This window comes from Lates calcarifer, linkage group LG2, assembly GCF_001640805.2.
Source record: "Lates calcarifer isolate ASB-BC8 linkage group LG2, TLL_Latcal_v3, whole genome shotgun sequence".
NCBI classification, from domain to species: Eukaryota; Metazoa; Chordata; class Actinopteri; family Centropomidae; genus Lates; species Lates calcarifer.
Window position 1 is genome coordinate 5,431,516 of NC_066834.1, and position 18,089 is coordinate 5,449,604.

At 38.8% G+C, this 18,089-nt stretch overlaps 1 protein-coding gene across 2 annotated transcripts; it reads left to right on the plus strand.

Moving 5' to 3' along the window:
* The first annotated feature begins 1,321 nt into the window (after positions 1-1,321).
* tdrd3 (tudor domain containing 3) lies at positions 1,322-14,328 on the plus strand. Of its 2 annotated transcripts, XM_018683765.2 has the most exons (14): positions 1,323-1,546; positions 2,429-2,513; positions 4,153-4,218; positions 4,942-5,102; positions 6,286-6,427; positions 6,588-6,659; positions 9,152-9,301; positions 9,777-9,929; positions 10,479-10,656; positions 11,321-11,446; positions 11,991-12,934; positions 13,351-13,476; positions 13,604-13,743; positions 14,026-14,328. In XM_018683765.2, exons 1-13 carry the CDS (start codon positions 1,509-1,511, stop codon positions 13,718-13,720), a joined length of 2,358 nt encoding a protein of 785 aa, XP_018539281.1. In that variant the 5' UTR covers positions 1,323-1,508; the 3' UTR covers positions 13,721-13,743; positions 14,026-14,328. The 2 variants fall into 2 exon arrangements, with proteins under 2 accessions (XP_018539282.1, XP_018539281.1); XM_018683766.2 differs by lacking the exon at positions 14,026-14,328 and having other exon boundaries at positions 1,322-1,546; positions 13,570-13,712.
* Positions 14,329-18,089: the final 3,761 nt, after the last annotated feature.

An 18,089-nucleotide genomic window follows, 5' to 3' on the forward strand; every position in this document is an offset into this window, starting at 1 on the left:
AAAACACAGATAAAGCATTTCAATCACCTTGGTACACTGTATGGACAAGACATGTCAATTCAGAAAATGTGTGCTATAGCACCATTTCACTGAAAGAAAGAAGCAGTTAATAGTGTCATATCAGATACTTTATGAGCTTATCAATAGCACAGGTGAAAACTGTTAATTTGTAAAAAAAAAAAAAAAAAAAAATTTAAAAAAAAAATTGCTTCAAATGACCAAACCTGAAAAGCACAAATATTAATTTCCATTCATCTCAGTTGAATGTCTTTTCTTTTAATTCTGTTCTCCTAGAGCCTACCTTTGTTGGGTTTGTTTGTTGGGTTGCTAATGGAGCCAGAGGTGGTCGCACGTGGGCCCTTTGTCACCAGTCATCTTGACAGCCCACACAGACTTCTAGAATGGCTAGCTAACTGTACCAAAACGTGTGGCCTAAAGCTTGGACCAAGATCTGGTAGAGGTGGACTCACTCAACTTAGTTGGGATAGCTTCTTGAACACATAGGTCTACCTAAAATTTAAGCAAATGGTAGATTTAGATTTCTCCCCATTTGACTGTTCTACAGCCAAAATTGCACTATGAACAATGTAACAATGGGCATTATAGAGGAAAACTTCACAAACATAATATTTTTTCCTTCTCTATGTGTCAAAATATTAGTTAACACAGTTCTGTAATTTTGTAATTTAAAGTACAGTACACTGAGTTAAGTCCTCCCACATGCATTTTCAACTATCTTTTCTTTTCCTTTTTTTTTTAAATAAATTACCTATGAATATACAGAATGATAATAGTGGTGCACACTGATTGTACACTGGATTACTTCTAACTGTCAGTTTGTGCTCAACATTCTAAGCATTCATTATTGGATATAAACTTCATTTAGATAAAAGGAGTTTTAGTTTGGGGAATCCAATGGGCACCAATTAAATTCTGAAAAATGCACAAACATTTTAAATTACTGACAAAAGGCAAGAAAGTTAATTTCTCTTGGGAGCCAGTTCACTTTGTTGACCAGATTTGGACTGGGATTGGCTTGTCCCAAGTAAGCCTGTACTGGGGAAACACCAAGGGGTAACTGGAGGGACTGAGTGTCCTCATAATACAAAAGCAACAATTCTCTAATTCTCTGAATTGGCCGTGAGTTCCACTAACAAGAGGCTGTCCTTTACCACTGGGAGTCTAACAGTCTTATCCACTGAAGCAGTCCTATCCACTGATGCATCTAAACCGGAGCCCTTTATACAACACAATCGAATCTTATATAAACTATGTCAGAAACGAAACAGAAATATAAGAAAGTGTTTTGACCCTCTCGGCGCTCCATACTTGTGGACGCATCTTGATCGGTGACGTATGTAACGTAGGGTCGTTCGGTCCTCACATTAGCGAGCTTTATCGGTATTAGGATAAGAATAATGCATTACAGAATCAGATAGTCGTTATTCACATGTGCTCGTTGTAAACCTACTGTTGTCGTTATTTACACATCTACTGTTTGGACGAAAATGACCGATTTGACAGAAACCCTGACGAAAGAGGGCTGGTAAGTAGCATGGTCGCTAACGTCAGTAAGCTAGCTAACTTAATGAGGTGCCAGATTGGCTTTGGCCAGTAACATTAATTACCGTGTCATTAAATTTTTTAGCACGGGTTCCTAAGCACACAGACCACTTGAAGGTGTGGAGACTGTGGCAAGGTTATGTGTTTACCTGAAGCTAAACTAAGGCTCACGAACTAAGTAGCTGGCGAGATAAATAACGTTAGCTAAGCTAGCTAATATACACCTAGCATTATATTAACATAATGCAAACTCTTGACGCCACAGTTTGTGTTGATGGTTTAGCAGCAATAACGTTACATCTAGACGTGGTCAAAGAGCAGCTCAGGCGCTCATCTCAGCTAAAGTCAAAACTTAGAGTGCTATTGAAAGTCAGAACTTGCCTGCAGCGCGCATCACTGGGCAATCTCTATAACGCAGTACTGATTGTAGTCCTCCTTCATATTTAAAACCTCTAAGTATGATTATTTTCCCCTTCCCTTTGTTCATTTTGTGAATTTGGTAAGGGGATGTTACAGGAGTGTTATCTGTCGGAGGCTAGAATAAACTCAATAATTAGCGTTTTGTTATACAGAAAAATTCAAAGACATCTATCATTGCTTCTGTGGTTGTCTTGCTTTTGGTTTAGGTCTTAACTGCATCAAAATTAATTTATTTTAATTTATTGAAATAAGTTTTAAGATCAAACTCTACGTGGTTAACTGAATTGTGCTTGAAACATAAGATTTGTCCACCAACGTAAGACGTATTGTGATTTAACTGCCATGGGTAGATGCCCTGTTGAATCTTGTAAATGATTAAACATTACTGTGGCTAGGCATGCTCATTTCATCATCTTCCCTTTCCACCTTGTATGTCACCTCACAGGTACCTCAGTGATGAAGGCATAGCAGAACTGAAAGGATCTGCAGAGAAGATAACACACAGTGACATTATTCGTATTGCACTTGATGTAAGTCTTGATCTTGTTTCACATATGTATTTTTTCCAGTGTAAGCGGAGTCTGCTGTGCATGTAAGCAGTAGTGTGCGGATACTATATTTAACAATGGTTTTGCACTGTAAACTGTTATGAGATATGGTAATGAAAAGTTATATTTTAAAGTTTATTAGGTATACATTGTTTTTCAGATGTATACTGACATATACAGCTACCATACATGCTAATGAAACAGACATCTATCAGCACACAATTTTAAACTGGTTGTCAATTTTCTTCTTTGTGAAGGTATTTTTATTTATTTTATATATTTACTAGTGTAAACTAGACTTGTGTGAAAAACCTATTATGGAGCCTATTAACTCTGTCTGACTCTGTCTGTCCTCAGTTGCCCCAGCATTTAAGATTATCTGATGCCTTCACATCAAACTCTGTACTTTTTCTTCTTTGATCAGCCAGTTCAATCTAGTCCATTGCCTACCTTCCTATTTATTTTCATGGTATTAAGAAACAATATGTAATGTAATTTCCCTGAGGGAGTACGTAATTTCCCCGACGGAGTGATCCCAAAGGGATCAATAAAGTCCATCTAAGTCTAAGTCTATGCAGCAATGATGATTTATTATTATTATTACAATTAATAATAATACTAAATTTGTATGTTTAAAAACCAAAAAAGGTTAATAAAGACAGACAAGAGACATAAACACCAAAACTGTTGTAAGTAAAGAAAAGCTGCTGTCATAGAGCCTGAAATGCATTTCTATAAAAATGTGAGTTTGAAATCAAATAAACAGTAGTTGCATTTAGTGCAAAAGCCTCAACCTTTAAGTATTGGCCTGGTTTGCTGTTAAAAGACCTCAGACTGCATGTGGACTTATTAGTGCACACCTGGTCAAACCAACATGTAGTATCTATGGGCTTGAGCTTGTAGGGCCTTAAAAACAGTCAAATCTGTAAACTAGTCATAAAATTAAATTGATTGGGAGCAGTTGCTGCTTTGCTAACAAAACTGTGATAGCCCTGTTTCCTTGACCCTGTTAAAACTCTTGATGCAGCATATTGAAATAATTGGATTGTGATTGTGTTTAGAGAAATTTTATTGAGACATCAATGAGGTAAAGATGAGATTACTTTTTTCGGTTTATTGGGGAAATGAAAGACCTGCGTTTAGAGATATTGTCTAATGCAGTAAAGCAGGATTGTAAAAAGGATGGGTAAGAGACCCATTTGGAATTGGTGCCCTGATGCAACCAGCAGAAATCTGAGAGATGTTTGCAGTATGGAGAATTTTTTTCTGTTTTGTTGTTAAAGGTTAATTTGATTATGATCAGATTGTACACAGAGATGAATATAAATCAGTGCTACTGTACTGCAAGTACTGTGGATGTGCCTAATGGTACACAGGTGTGTTTAGTACTTGATTCAATAATGTGACATTCCTATGACTGACAAGTGAAATATGTATTTGAATAGCATTAGGTAGATTATTTGTATTGTGAGGCACAATAGAGTGACAGTTAACACTGGAATGTATTTGGAGTTTGTATTTTAAGGAAAACTCTATTGCTTAATTTATGATGTGCCAGGGATAATGAACATTCCAGGTATAATTGTTAATTCTTTTCAACTAAGCAGTATCTCCTTTGCAGAGTGATCTTAGGTCTACTGGAAGGAAATTTCTACCGTCTGATGTCAATAGTGGAAGAACTGAGAAGGTGAGTGGTATAGAAAATCTTATATGGCCATTTCAGTGCCACATTTATGAATCTTGTGGGAAATTATGCGCTGTGGTCACAGTTTTTTTTACAGCTGAAAGTCACTGCAATGCAGGCCAGGTTACCATTTGAAATGCAGTTCTTATAATTGCCACTAGATGGCCCTAATACACTGACAAACATGGATCAAAGAACTGCTTCATCACCTGTGAAACTGGAGCTAAGCAACTGGGGAGAAAAAATGTTCCAAATATTGTTAGAGGATTAAAACATGTAATTAAAACATGTAATTTTTTTGTGCGCTTAACCCTGGTTCCCTTTAGGCCCAGAATAAGAGGGACACTTTGCTCTGGTCATGCACTCTGCCCATTCTGCTTTTAACAGTTCAGTTTTAACAGCTTCTAATTTTTTTTTACATATTACAATTCATACAGATTGCATTTACACATTTAATACATTTCTTTTCACAGAAAAAGAAATCATTAATTAGGTTAGATGTGATAATTGCATTTGAATAAAATGGTGCCTGTGAAATTAAAGGTAAGCCATGAAGCAGTTCAAAGAAATAACTAAACGTGTGCTGATACAGGTATGCTAAATGGAAAGGATTATCTTTATGATGTCTCAGTTTTTGCACATATTTCACTATTGCAATCCTCCCCCACATGCTGCTGAGTTGCCTTCCAAGCCATAATTCTTTTGTCATCTCTTGCACCTGGCCAGTTGGAGGGTCCATGTGTTCTCCAGGTGCAGAAGGTGAGGAACATCTCAGCTCCTAAAGACCATGAGGAGTCTCACGGTGCACCACGAATGCTGCGCCTGCAAATGACAGATGGGCATACCACCTGTGTTGGATTGGAGTATAAACACCTGTCTAAGATCAGGTACCTATAGTTTTGTTGCATTCAGGAATATATCAGGTTTAGTGCAAATAATTGGATGTATTGTAATTGTTTGGGAAGTTAATATCACTGTTTAATACTAGTAAGAAATAACGTGAGTTACCTTGTCTTAAAAAAATAAATAATTGTTTAAAAAAAGTATCTCTAGGAGCTATGATGTAAAGCAGGGTGTAATTTAGCCAGTTTCTTATATAATCAAAGCAAATATGTAAGATTCTGCACACCCTTCTCCTTCACCTCTGTGTCAACACTCTCACCCCACCACATGCCTCAGTTTTCCCTTTATCTGCAATTTCCACGTGGTGGCAGCTGATCTAACAATTCCCAGCCTTAATTACATCTCCATCCCAGCAACGGTGGCCTTGGTGACTGCTGCCATGGTGACTAGCCAGTCTGTACAGGTGGAGTGGCCAGAATGTGGGCCTTGACTTCCTGATGGGGAGAGAGGAGAGAACAGAACAAATCCCCTCTTTATGAGCAGCACACACACACTGGCTACCAACAGCGGTGGTTAGTGTTTCTTATGAAAGTGTCCGCTTTAGTGTGCGTGAGGCCATAAGTGAGTGGCAAAGAAGGATGAGATGGATTACAAGACTGTTCAGTGTGTGAGACTGTAGATAGAGGGATGACAATTAAATACTAAGTAGCAACATTGATCAGAGGGTGAATAGTGTGTTTGTTGGATTTAATGTATGTGCTTGAACAAGATTGAATTGAGGAAAGAGACAGCCTCACTTCTGCATTTGCCGCTATCACGAGGCTGCTAGCATCTATCCCAGAGGTTTGCAGTGAAATCCCTAATTGTTGCTTTGGCATTCGGCATCAGTAGCTGGAAATCCCTCTAAGTCCCTGTGCTTTCCTAATGAGAGAGGCAGAGGCCTTATCAGGCCTGATGAGATAGAGGGGCTTTTAATTTACCATGAGGATGGGTGAGCAGCTGGGATTATTAATAGTCTCTCTTAGCCTCGCCACCCATCCCCTGGCACTGCTCCATGTCATTTATTTAAAGTGGTATGAGTAAGGCAATAGGGTGTTGGGCTTGGTATATGCAGTTATAATATCTGAAGCCCTTGAATGTGTTTGACATTGAACAGTAGGTTAAACATAAACATATAAAGCATTCTGTCATAAATATATTTTTATTGTTTTTTTGTTTGTTTTTCAGTCTTAATACTCCCCCTGGAACAAAGGTAAAGCTCCTTGGTACAGTCCAGGTTAAAAATGGTCTTTTGCTGCTTGATGACTCAAAAATCTCTGTCCTTGGAGGAGAGGTTGATCACATGGTAGAGAAATGGGAACTACAAAGGGTGAGGGTTGATTTTTTTTGTTATGATGGCTCAGCTACTTTTGCCAAAAAAAAATGTTGGTAATCATTTTAAAGGCCACTGTCAGTCTGTTGTTACTCTTTGCCAGGATTATATATTTTTTCTTAGTTTTTAAGAATGATCTCCCTTTACCAACCTGCAGAGTCTGGCCAAACACAGCAGGAGTAACATTGGAGCAGAAGGTGGACCTCCTCCCTTTGTGCCATTTGGTCAGGTGAGGAAAAATAATATTTATAATAAAGTACCTTTCAAAATAAAAGTTGCAAAGTGCTTCCTTGATATTAATGCTGGAAGAAAATGATAAACCAGAAACAGGTACAGAAACTAACAAAAATAATACAATGAAGAAATGCGATTTAATGAAAATGAGGTCTCCGATGTGACTTAATACAAGTCAGGTACTGTTGAATAATAATAGCTTGCAAATGTATGCGAGTGGCCAAACACAGGCCTGGCTCCAGGAGTGGGCCTTGATGTTCCTTTTCTTGGCGATGTTCTCTCTGATCTTTCTGAGGTGATTGTGAGAATCTTTAAAATGCATGACTGAATTTTAATTTTGCTTTGCTAATTTTGTCCCACATGCTGCAAGTAGTTCAATGGCAGTTTGTCCCCTCTCAACAGTATGTCATGTCATGCAAGTGTTGTATTTGTACTACAATTAAATGCTGAGGTAACTGTTACAAAAGGTGAGCACAGATTAGACGTAAGACAGTAAGCAGGCCTCTAAACATCAAAAAATATATATATACTCCAAATATACTCTTCCATCACATCATCAGATTGTCAAACAATTGGTATACATACAGTATTAGATTTGAAAGGAATAACAAAATGCCTTCAGGAAGTATTAACCACCTTAGTCGTAATTGCTCCTTTAAAAAACACAACCTGAGTCAATACTCCCCTGGCAGGGATCCCAGTCTCAGAGTGGAATACATCCATATGAGCCTTGACACTTGGATTTTGGGATTTTCACCCACTCTTCATTCCAGATTTGCTCCAACTAAGTTGGATGAGGAGAGTTTGGGAATTATTACTAAACGTTCTCTACATTTTCATTGTAACTGTATTTCTTATGCTGGGTCACTCCAGGACTTGGTGTCGATTGGATAAATATTACCCTCTTCCAAGGTAATTAGCACGCTAAAGCAGATTCTTTTCAAACCTGTGCTTGCATTTCCCTTGGCTCTGTGTTCTATCATGTCAATCAGTTCCACTTCTCCCAGCTCCAGCTACTCAGAGGCATACTCACAGTATGAAGCTGCCACCTCCATGCTTCACAGCAGGAATTTTTAAAAGTGAGATGAGTTGGAGGGTTTTTACTGCATATTTTGTTTCCCCTGAAGAGTTTAATTTAGTGTACATTTTAAGACAATATAATTGTTTTTGCCTTATGCTTGGAGTCAATAACATTTTCACTAGTGTTAGATACACTTGAGAGCACTGAAAGAAAACTGCATTTAAGTTTTAGTCGCCATATTTACCTCAATTGCCACTTAACCTTAATTATAACTAGGCATGCACTCAGGTTTGATTTTATATGCCTTTCAGAATCTGTTTGCCCTGTGCCATTGCTTTTGCCTAATCTACATAGTTCATGGAAATTCATCTTTGGGAACTGTTTTCTACTGAATATTAATAAAAATAGTAAACTGTCTGCAGTCAGGTTTGTGAAGTGATGCCAGAAGTCTCAGTAGTGGTAGTCTTAAAACCTGAAGAGATAAAATCCAAAGTATCTGCATAGCTAGGTAACATGAGGTGTAATTGTGATAATGTCTTTTTTTATTGTAATCAGGGTGAACTATCTTCTTAACACCTAATGCATTTGGCATCTATTTTATCAGCTTCCCATTTTCCTTCTCTTCTGATAAGTCACCTCTGGCTGTTTAATCTTGCTGCCTATCACTTTTCCTTGCTGTGATCCTCAAAACAACACAAAGATGGTGAACCTGGTCATAAGCAGAGGTCATTGCTCCAGTCAGTTACTGAGCTCTCTGACTTAATCACCACTCTCTACAGTTATGAAACCACTGCAGGAAGTGTTGATTTTTCATCTCATTCTTTCCAAGTCACAGTTGATATTTTTGAAACTCAATACAGTTCACTGCTGAGTTTCAAAACATTAACCATGAGCTGGGAGGCAGCTGTGGGATTTGGGTTGCTATTGGTTATTGCAAGGCGGCACGGTGGTGCAGTGGTTAGCACTGTCGCCTCACAGCAAGAAGGTTCTAGATTCGAGCCCTGGGTCGAGCTCGGGGCTTTTCTGTGTGGTTACGTGTTCTCCCTGTGCCTCTGTGGGTTCTCTCTGGGTACTCCGGCTTCCTCCCACAGTTCAGAGACATGCATGTTAGGTTAATTGGTAACTCTAAATTGCCTGTAGGTGTGAATGTGAGTGTGATTGGTTGTTTATCTATGTGTTGGCCCTGCGATCAACTGGCAATTCGTACAGGGTGTACCCCGCCTCTCACCCAGTGTCAGCTGGGATAGGCCCCAGCCCCCCCGCACCCCTTAACGGATAAGCAGTAGAGATAATGGATGGTTATTACAACAAAATCCTTAAGTATAATTTAACACTGCAGGTAACTTCAGTATAGCTCTAATGTAATTCTGCTAAATACCTCTGTTGAGTGAATTAATACTTCTGAAGGGACTATACACTATTGAGGGGGATCCCTGAGAACACGTTCTTACTCTTTCTATTTATAGAAATGTGCAAGGAAAGATGAAGTAGATGGCAGAGAACTCGACCAGAGGAAGACCCTGCAGACTCACAATGTGGTCAAAAGTCCTGACGAGAATGATGAGTTTGAAAAGCAGCGGACAGCAGCTATTGCTGAGGTGGCCAAGACCAAAGAGGTATGTAACCCTTACCATGGATCGGTGTCTTCATGTCATCTTATGGAAATGGTTGTGGTAAATAAAGATTACTTAATTTTTTATGTAGTATTTTGTAATTGTGTATCATAGACTCAATCTATTATACTATTAAACTATACTATTATTGTCCTATGCAACAAATTGAAGTAATATCAGATATTAGCCCATAATTTCCCACCTTTAACATTGGACATTTGATTTTCAGCACCACTCTTTTTGCCATGTTAACAGATTTTGCTGTTTCTCATATTGATTGCAATTTGTGCAGACGATTTCATTTGGCCTTCCTTTACAAACACATGCACCTGATTGGCATTCACCTTAACTTTGATTGCCTTTGACATTCAAGTAACTCTTCAAATTAAGAATCATAATTACATTGTGAGCTACGTGTACTTTACAGTTTCATCCAATCCTACAGCTCTATTGATCCTAATGTTGTTTTCCTTGTTAGGGTCCCCGCACATTTGGAGGTGGAGGAAATGCAGGCAGTAATTTATCCAGCACTGCTTCCTCCTCCCGGGGCAGAGACTCATACCAGCAGAGGAGGCGAGAAGACAGGGTTGAAAGAACTGAAAGCAGGCAAGATGGAAACTACAGAGAGCTGGTGAGAAGACAAACTTGGTCCAAACCTGTAAAACAACTTAAGCCCTGTGTTGAAGTGATGGTTTTACCTCACATTACGTAAGCCTTTATTCACTTTAACAAAGCAATTTAAAGGCTGGAACTTGATCTGCGTTCTTTTTTGTCTGGATTGAAGTCTTATTTCATGGCTCATAGACTGGGCAAGACACTGATTATGAAATTGTAAAAATCTATCAACTGGAGGTCTGGTCAGGTTTTCCAATCAAGTGGCAGTCAATTTGTCTAGGTTTGTGTTGTCACCTGCCAGTGTGTAGGTGGAACCCAGTTTAGCTATGGGCTAAATAGCATGGAACAAGATATTTCAGTGTTTGGCTTTGGAATGTGTCAATGATGGTTTGAAACTTGAATGCACACAAACTCAACCTACAGACTCAAGTGATAGCCTTGTCTTCCCCACTTACAAAGGGATGTTCTTTGTGGATCTTTTCCTCCACTGTCCATTCAATCTATTTTTCTCTGTCCCATTGAACCTTATTTCTGTGTCTAATATTGCATTGCACACTGTGTGTAGGTGGATGAACGTGCTCTGAGAGACATCATGGAGATGGGCTTTAACAAAGAGGCTGCTCGGCAGGCTCTAATGGACAATAACAACAACCTTGAAGTGGCACTGAACAGCCTACTGACTGGTTCTTCTGGTAGCAGACCTGGCCCTGTGGTAGCTGAATCTAACAAGCCCCAACCCAGAGGTTCATACAAACCCATACACACACACACACACACACACACACATGCCTGCTGCCCGCTTTGGCTCGAAAAATTGCCCCTGAGCCTGCAACTGTTTCTACAAAGTAAGAGTGAGATTGGGGGAGTGATATGGAGGTCCTTTTAATGCAGTGAAAATCACCCACAGCCTAGTTAAAGATACACAGTGCCGGTTTTGCTCGTTTTAGTCCATTTACCACAAATTGCATACGCACTTTACTGCCAACTGTTTTCCCAAGCACACCGTAAGGTTTCAGATGGATACTCTACCTGAGATCATTGTTGTGTATTTGCTTCAGTACTGACAATAAACTTGGAGCAACTTGAAACTTGTTCCATCACACTGAACTACCTAACAACTGACAAGACTTTTTTTTCTTAATCATATGGCACAAGAACAAGAGAGGCTGTTTTTAAAGTTTTTATTGTTGCTGTATACATGGGTCCTCTGAGCCAGCTATAGAATATTAACCTTTTCAAATTCATGTAATCTGTTAAATTGATGTTAATCTGTAAGTGTATATTACTCCCTGTCATACATACCTAAGACAATGGGGACTAAAGAGCGTATTCATTCAGACATCCAGTTTCTTTGATCAACCTTTTCCTAACTGGGTCTACATAATTTTGTTTTTCTGTTCCTCTCAGCCAGAGGAAGAGGAAGAGGCAGGTCCAGAAATGACGATGAGGAGGAGGGAGGAGGGGGAAGGCCATCTGGACCAAGCACTCTGTTTGACTTTCTGGAATCTAAAATGGGTGTTTTCTCCATTGATGGTGGGTGAACTGGACCAGATTTCATTCTAAACTGCTTTGGTACCTCTTGCTGGTCCACAAACATCAAGCTTAAAGTTTTTTTTGTCTGTTTTAGAAAGAAACACATTCCATTTTAAATATGAGAGGAGTGATGTTGGTATACTTTTTCTATCCAGTTCTTAACGTAGGCAAACTCATGATTGGTTTCAGACAGATGGCTGTCTGGCTATCATGAGCTGAGGGAATTAAGTCATGTTCTCTGAATGTCTGAAATCAGTGCTGGTGTAAAGACTAATGCAGCACTGGGCTGTAGATGAAAGTGGGCATGAGATTTTTTTTTATATCCTGTATATTCATATATATTTCAATATTTGATTGTATTTGACCAAAGATGATGTGATTTGATAATATTCTGGTCTTTTATTCTGTGATTTTTAGTGATTGTCAATCATAGAATAATGGTATGTGGCACACGGTAATGTGGTCTTCGGTTATTTATCCCAGTTTTGTTTTGCCATAGTTTTTGATCGCACTGCTCTTTTTTTAATTTTTTTTTTTTTCTCAGAGCCAAAGAGCCAGGCATCTCAGAGACATCATGAGAGTAAAGTGAATTTCTCCAACTCTGACTCCAAAGACACACCTCAGTCCAAGTTCTCCTCACATTATGAACATAGGCAACAAAGGAATGACAGACCACCTCGGTTCCACAGGGACACTGATTTTCCCAAACCTGGCCAGGAGCCTCTCCCTAATAGTACAACATCCCAGACATCAGCTCAAGCCCAGCAGTGGAAGAATCAGGAGAGATGGTCACGAGGCACATCAGACAAATTGCATAATGACAGGCGAGAGATGCGAGATGAGCAGATTTTTCCTTCCTCCTTCACTACTACTTTCACACGTTCAAAAGAACCTCAGCAGCAGATGGAGTTTAGTGGCTCTTACCACCAGCGATCCAGAAATGGAGATGGTGGTGGCGGGAACATTGCTGGACCATCTCACAGGAGAGGGGCGAAAGACAATGTACCCACATCTAAACTTACAATTTCAGCAGCCAGCGAGGTGGATGGAAGAGGAAATACTAAGTGTACAGACAGAACTGAACAACCCAACAACAGCAGGAGAAAGGGGAAGCCTGACCGACCAACCTCGGATCACTTTGACCGACAAAGGGATGGTGGGCCACCAAACTTTAACTCGAGGGGAGGAAGCTCAGGGATGTCCCAAGAAGTGGGGTTAACATCTCGAATCATGACAGGAGAGCCCTGTCATTTCCAGAATGGAGATATGGAACACAAAAGAACTGGGCCAATCAAGCCAACAAACTCATCTTGTCCCCCCAACAGGGAGCCTCCCCCCAAGAAAACCACTTATAATAACTCAGGACCTAAAAGAAGGTCAGGACAAGGCAGAGGTCAAGGTCCTCGAGGACCAGAGAAGAGTCATACCATGGAACATGCTTGGAAACCTGGTGACCAGTGCCTGGCACTGTACTGGGAAGACAGCAAGGTATGTCATTCCTAGTTTGGTGACAGGGCAATAACTGACAATTATTAAATGTGACATGTAAACTGTCTACAGACTCTACTACAAATTGGACAACTGAGACCCAAATTTGATTAATTTCATTAAAATTAACAGCTAAATCTGTTATAGTGACAATTTGATGACAGACTTCCAGAAATGTCAGATGTTTTTTTTTCTCTTTGGCTGAAGCTTGTTTGACAGTTAACATATTAAATGATGTCATATGATTAGTTCAGTTGTAACAAATTTTCTCACAGTCATAGTGTTGATAGTGTCTTAGATTTGTTTGTCATGTTGTAATTAATTGACATAAATTTGTCTCTTCTTGACATATTGAAATGTTTGAATTAAAATAATTAGATTTCTGTTTCTGTTCCTGGCTGTGTTTGTGTGTGAAGTTCTACCATGCCAGAATAGATGCTGTGCATCCATCAGGCTCCACGGCTGTGGTTGTATTTAGTGATTATGGGAACTGCGAAGAGGTCCTGCTGCATAACATCAAACCTGTTGCTGCTGATGTATTGGTAAGGAGAAGGAAATTGATAATACAATTCATCATGCAACAATTTATTATTTTTAAGGAAAGGATGAATGACATCTAATCTGATTACCCACAGTAACATCACAACCATATCAAATGTACAATGGCAGGAAGAAGATGATGGTTACTACGACAGTTCTCTAGAGTTTCGCCGTGGGGGAGATGGACAGCCTAGACGAACGAGACCCACACAGCAGTATTACCAGCCACCCAGGGCACGAGATTGATGTGTCTGCGTTTACACTGGCAGGTAAATAAATATGAGATTATGTTGTCACTGTAACAGGAGTCTTGAATTATAGAATAGACATGTGAAAGTATAGATTTTACAAAAGTCTTTTGAAGGCATCTCTGCAACCTTGTCTCTTGCATTAATACCTGCATATGATACATAATAGAAACTGTCGACAACCACAGCTACAAAAAACTCATGTTAATCTTAAAAGATACCCAGATGCCATCAAAATCAGAATGTGATTAATTCAGTACATTTATTTGATAATTTTCTCTCTTCTTTTTCTTCGTCCATCAGAGATTTTGTCACTTTCTGCAACAATCCAGAGTGCTTCCTGAATTTTTAAAAATGTGCACACTGTCAGGACATTACAGAACTTTTTCAAAGGGCTTGGACCTCATGCAAAAATAAAAGAAAAACTGACACGAGCACCTGTTGTTTTTGTTAAAGACATATCTACTGTATATGTTGTATTTGGTAAATGGATGCATTAAAATAAACAGTTATTATAGTATGTAGCTGATTTGTTGTTTTAATGTGTTTTATTTTGAATTCTAAAATTCAGATGATGAATAAACTAATGCAGAGCAGAAAAAGAAACTTCTCAGGGGTCCTTGGTTTTATTTTTAATCTTATGACAGTAGTTTAGATTATCACAATATTAATTAGGGTTAATTTTAACTGAAGGCATAATGATGTTTTAAAATCTGCTACCGAATTTGCTAGTTATAGTAAAGCTTACATCTTTCATTTCTCCTCCTGTGGATATAGACCTAGGCAGTATGAGTCCATAGCAAGCAGCTCAAGCTCATTTGTTGTGCTCTCTGAAGCAAATCCAAAGGGTAAGACAATCTCTTCCCCCTGTAATAGAGATGGTTACACTGCAGAGATATCATTTTGCACATTACAAAAGGGACTGTACCTATTTCTTCAAGCACTGCACACGCACCAATGTGCTGGCTGTTTATGGACCTGTGCTTTGCAAGTTTTACACATCAAGAAATAATCTGCACCTCATCTCCAGTTTCACTCTTACCAACAGCAGGAGACAAATGGACAATGCAGCAGGGTTCAGCAGAGAGGTAGCTGTGCTATTCTGTATCACTGGTCCGAAGGATTTGCTTTATTTTCCAACTGAGGCGCCAAGTGAGCATAGATGAATAATTAACAGCTGGTAATATGGAAACCTATCCGTTAGGGAGGAACTGAAAGTGAAGCTCTTAAAAGTGTTGGTGGGTACTGACTATGACACACTGGTCAGATAATCATAAAAGATTGATTTTCAATCCGATTAACAGTGATATTCTGGTGGAGGGAATTAAGCCCATTTCATATTGAATATTTTTCTCTTGACCCTGTGAAATGTCACAAATCACAAATATTAGGCAGAAGCCCTGTTGTCCCTTTCTCATAAGGCTCAATAAATGGGAGGTAGTGTGCCATAAATGTGTGCAAAACTGATGCTGTGGGTTATAGGGTAAGATTTTATTTATTTTTTTGTTTAAATCTGTTATTACTAAACTGATTTTTCTCAAATTAAATCTTTGTAGCTGTTGAATCAAGGAGAGTAAGAGCGAAACTCAACTAAGACTTAAAGAGGGCGTTTGGAACAAGTAAACTGATAGTAATCATAGGCTATATATAAGCTCCGGTTAAATGTTCTTTCAGTGGGTTTTTGAAGAAAACTTACTCAAAAACATTTTAAGGCTGTGAGTAGATACTCAATATTTGAGCCATGATATTTATGGAACCACCAATAAAATGGAATGGGTAATCCAATGTAAGTATAATGTTAGTGTTGTGTGATATTTAGTTCCTCATAAAGAAAGTGTTTGACCAAAGAAAGGCCAGGAAAGCTGGCAGGACAGATTAGATTGCATCTTGTTTTTCATGTTTATGTAATGTCACAGTTGAGGCAATCTCATTGATGCTGTGATCAGAGTAAATCTAAAGCTCCAAATACTGTGCATGTTTTTCTGTGACAGACCCTCCATGGTTTGATATTCTCTCAATTATGCAGCATTCTAGAAACAATCTTATAACTGGATTTCAAATGAAAGGATTTACAGTGGGAGTATTGGGGCAGCAACTCACTGTTTATGCTTGACAAGTTTAAGTGCCGTCAGCTTTAGTTTGATTGTGTCTCCATTTATATTGGATTATGAAGGTGGCATGATTGCTCAGTGGTTAGCACTGCCACCACACAGCAAAAAAGGTCACAGCTTCAGCATGTTCTTCCCACAGTCCAAAGGGAGCTGGTGACTGTCAAATTGCCTGTAGGTCTGAATGTGAGCATGCGTAATTCCATATGCTACCTCTGTGATCGCTTTCAGACTTATCCAGAGTGTACCACAGAAAATACCTTAAAGTCACAGGCACTAAAGTGATTGTGATCAGCCTAACATACAGCTTTAATCCAAACACAAATTATCTAATTTCTTTTTTGATTTATGCCTATTACCTATACCCATTCAACTCAGATATACTGTATTCCAAACTATGCAGGGTTACTTGAACACAAGACTATTCAGTTGTGCTACTCTTTTATCATAGCTCATATATGTCTTTTCTACCTCAGTCACCTGTGTGCCACAACCAAGAGGATAAAGTACACAGGCTTATTTGGTGGAATATATCAGTTTATTAATATACTTATGTTGTGAATGTAATTTGTTATTAATGAAAATATTAGTATGCTAACATGCTTATGATAACAATTTTTGTATGCTGGTGTTATTATACATTAACTAAAGTGCAGAGTACAACTGAGGTGTAAAGAATGACTTGACTTCATGTGATTACAATTAACTTTGAGGGGGACATGAATGGCTGTGCCAAATGTCAGGCAAACCATCCAATACTTTTTGAGGTTTTAGACAACACGAATGTGAACCTTGTGGTGGCACTACAGGAAAAGTCAGGGCATCACCAAAGTCAGTAGGATACATCCTTTGGGAACCATGAAGGTCTGGACTTAACTGTTCAGGAAATTTATACAGTAGATGACGAGATAGCTCAGTCTGGACCAAAGTCACCCACCAAATGACAGACAAACAGACTCACTAGGTGACTGAGATCCCCAGCACCATACCACTAGCATGGTTAAAAAGGTACTGCTATTGAAGCACTGAAAACAAGCTTGCTTGTTTCTGCCATGCCTTTTCCAGGCCTCTCTCAACCTGCAACCTGATAACCTTCAGCAACAGGAGGAATGCGCTTTTCTCTCCTCGAGAGGGGGGAACAACCTTCTTTCCCACATTAACATCCCCTTTGCTCTGCCCTTTCGTTTCCCACCTGCCTGCCTCTGCTCATATCCCCATTCACAGCTGTTGGCCATTGTCTTTCTGCTTACCTGACCCCTCGCCCTCCTTCTCTCCACCATGGTACTTTTGTGGCAGTGACATCTGAACCCCTATGATCCTATTAAATGTGCCCTCTCTAACATAATTTCTACATCAGCCTCAACAAACCACTCCTTTCTCTCCTTCTTGTGGATGAGAAAAGGGAGACCAGAAAGGAGGTTACATTAAAGTGACTGGCCAGAGAGTGAGAATTTCCTTGATGGCATATTTAGTACCTGAAACTGAGATGAGGTGCTGCAAGAATGAAATTTAATGCACAACTTTATAAGAAGGGACTTTTTGTGTAAGTCTGATTGTTGTTTCTATTATTAAAGAAAGTACCTATTGTGCAAAGAGAATATGACCCACAAAATATGCATTAACATATTTACATTTTAGCACTATAATTAGTGTCTGAAAAACGTACAGAAGAATAAGTTTAAGTTGAATAATAACATCACATCATTTCTCCTCAAAAAGTCAGATTTGAAACCAAAATTCTTTTGATTCCAGTGTTTGGTTGCACAAAAGAAGGAAATGACAGTTTTAACTACTCTTAAAAAGATTAAAATCCCAGGAAATTGTCAACAGAGGATATTGAAGAGGTTCAAGTCTCCAGAATGGTCTGTTTGCATAGTAATAGGCTATTCTCTTTTTCTTAGCTGTAGAAAGCTTAGGATTGTTGTTTGCATGTGATTGAAATAATATAAAGTCAAACCACCATCTGGTAGATGGCTACACCACTAACATGCAAAACAAGCGCCTTCATGTGTATGCTTTGTAGGGATCTGTAGACAAATATAATTTGTTTTGCAAAGCCTAGCACTTGTTCACGTGGGAGAAATTATAACAGCCATAGTGCTGGTGAAGACACATTCAGCTTTATGTATATATATATATGTATATATATATATATATATATATATATATATATATATATATATATATATATATATATATATATATATATATATATGTATATATATATATATATATATACACACACACACACACACACAC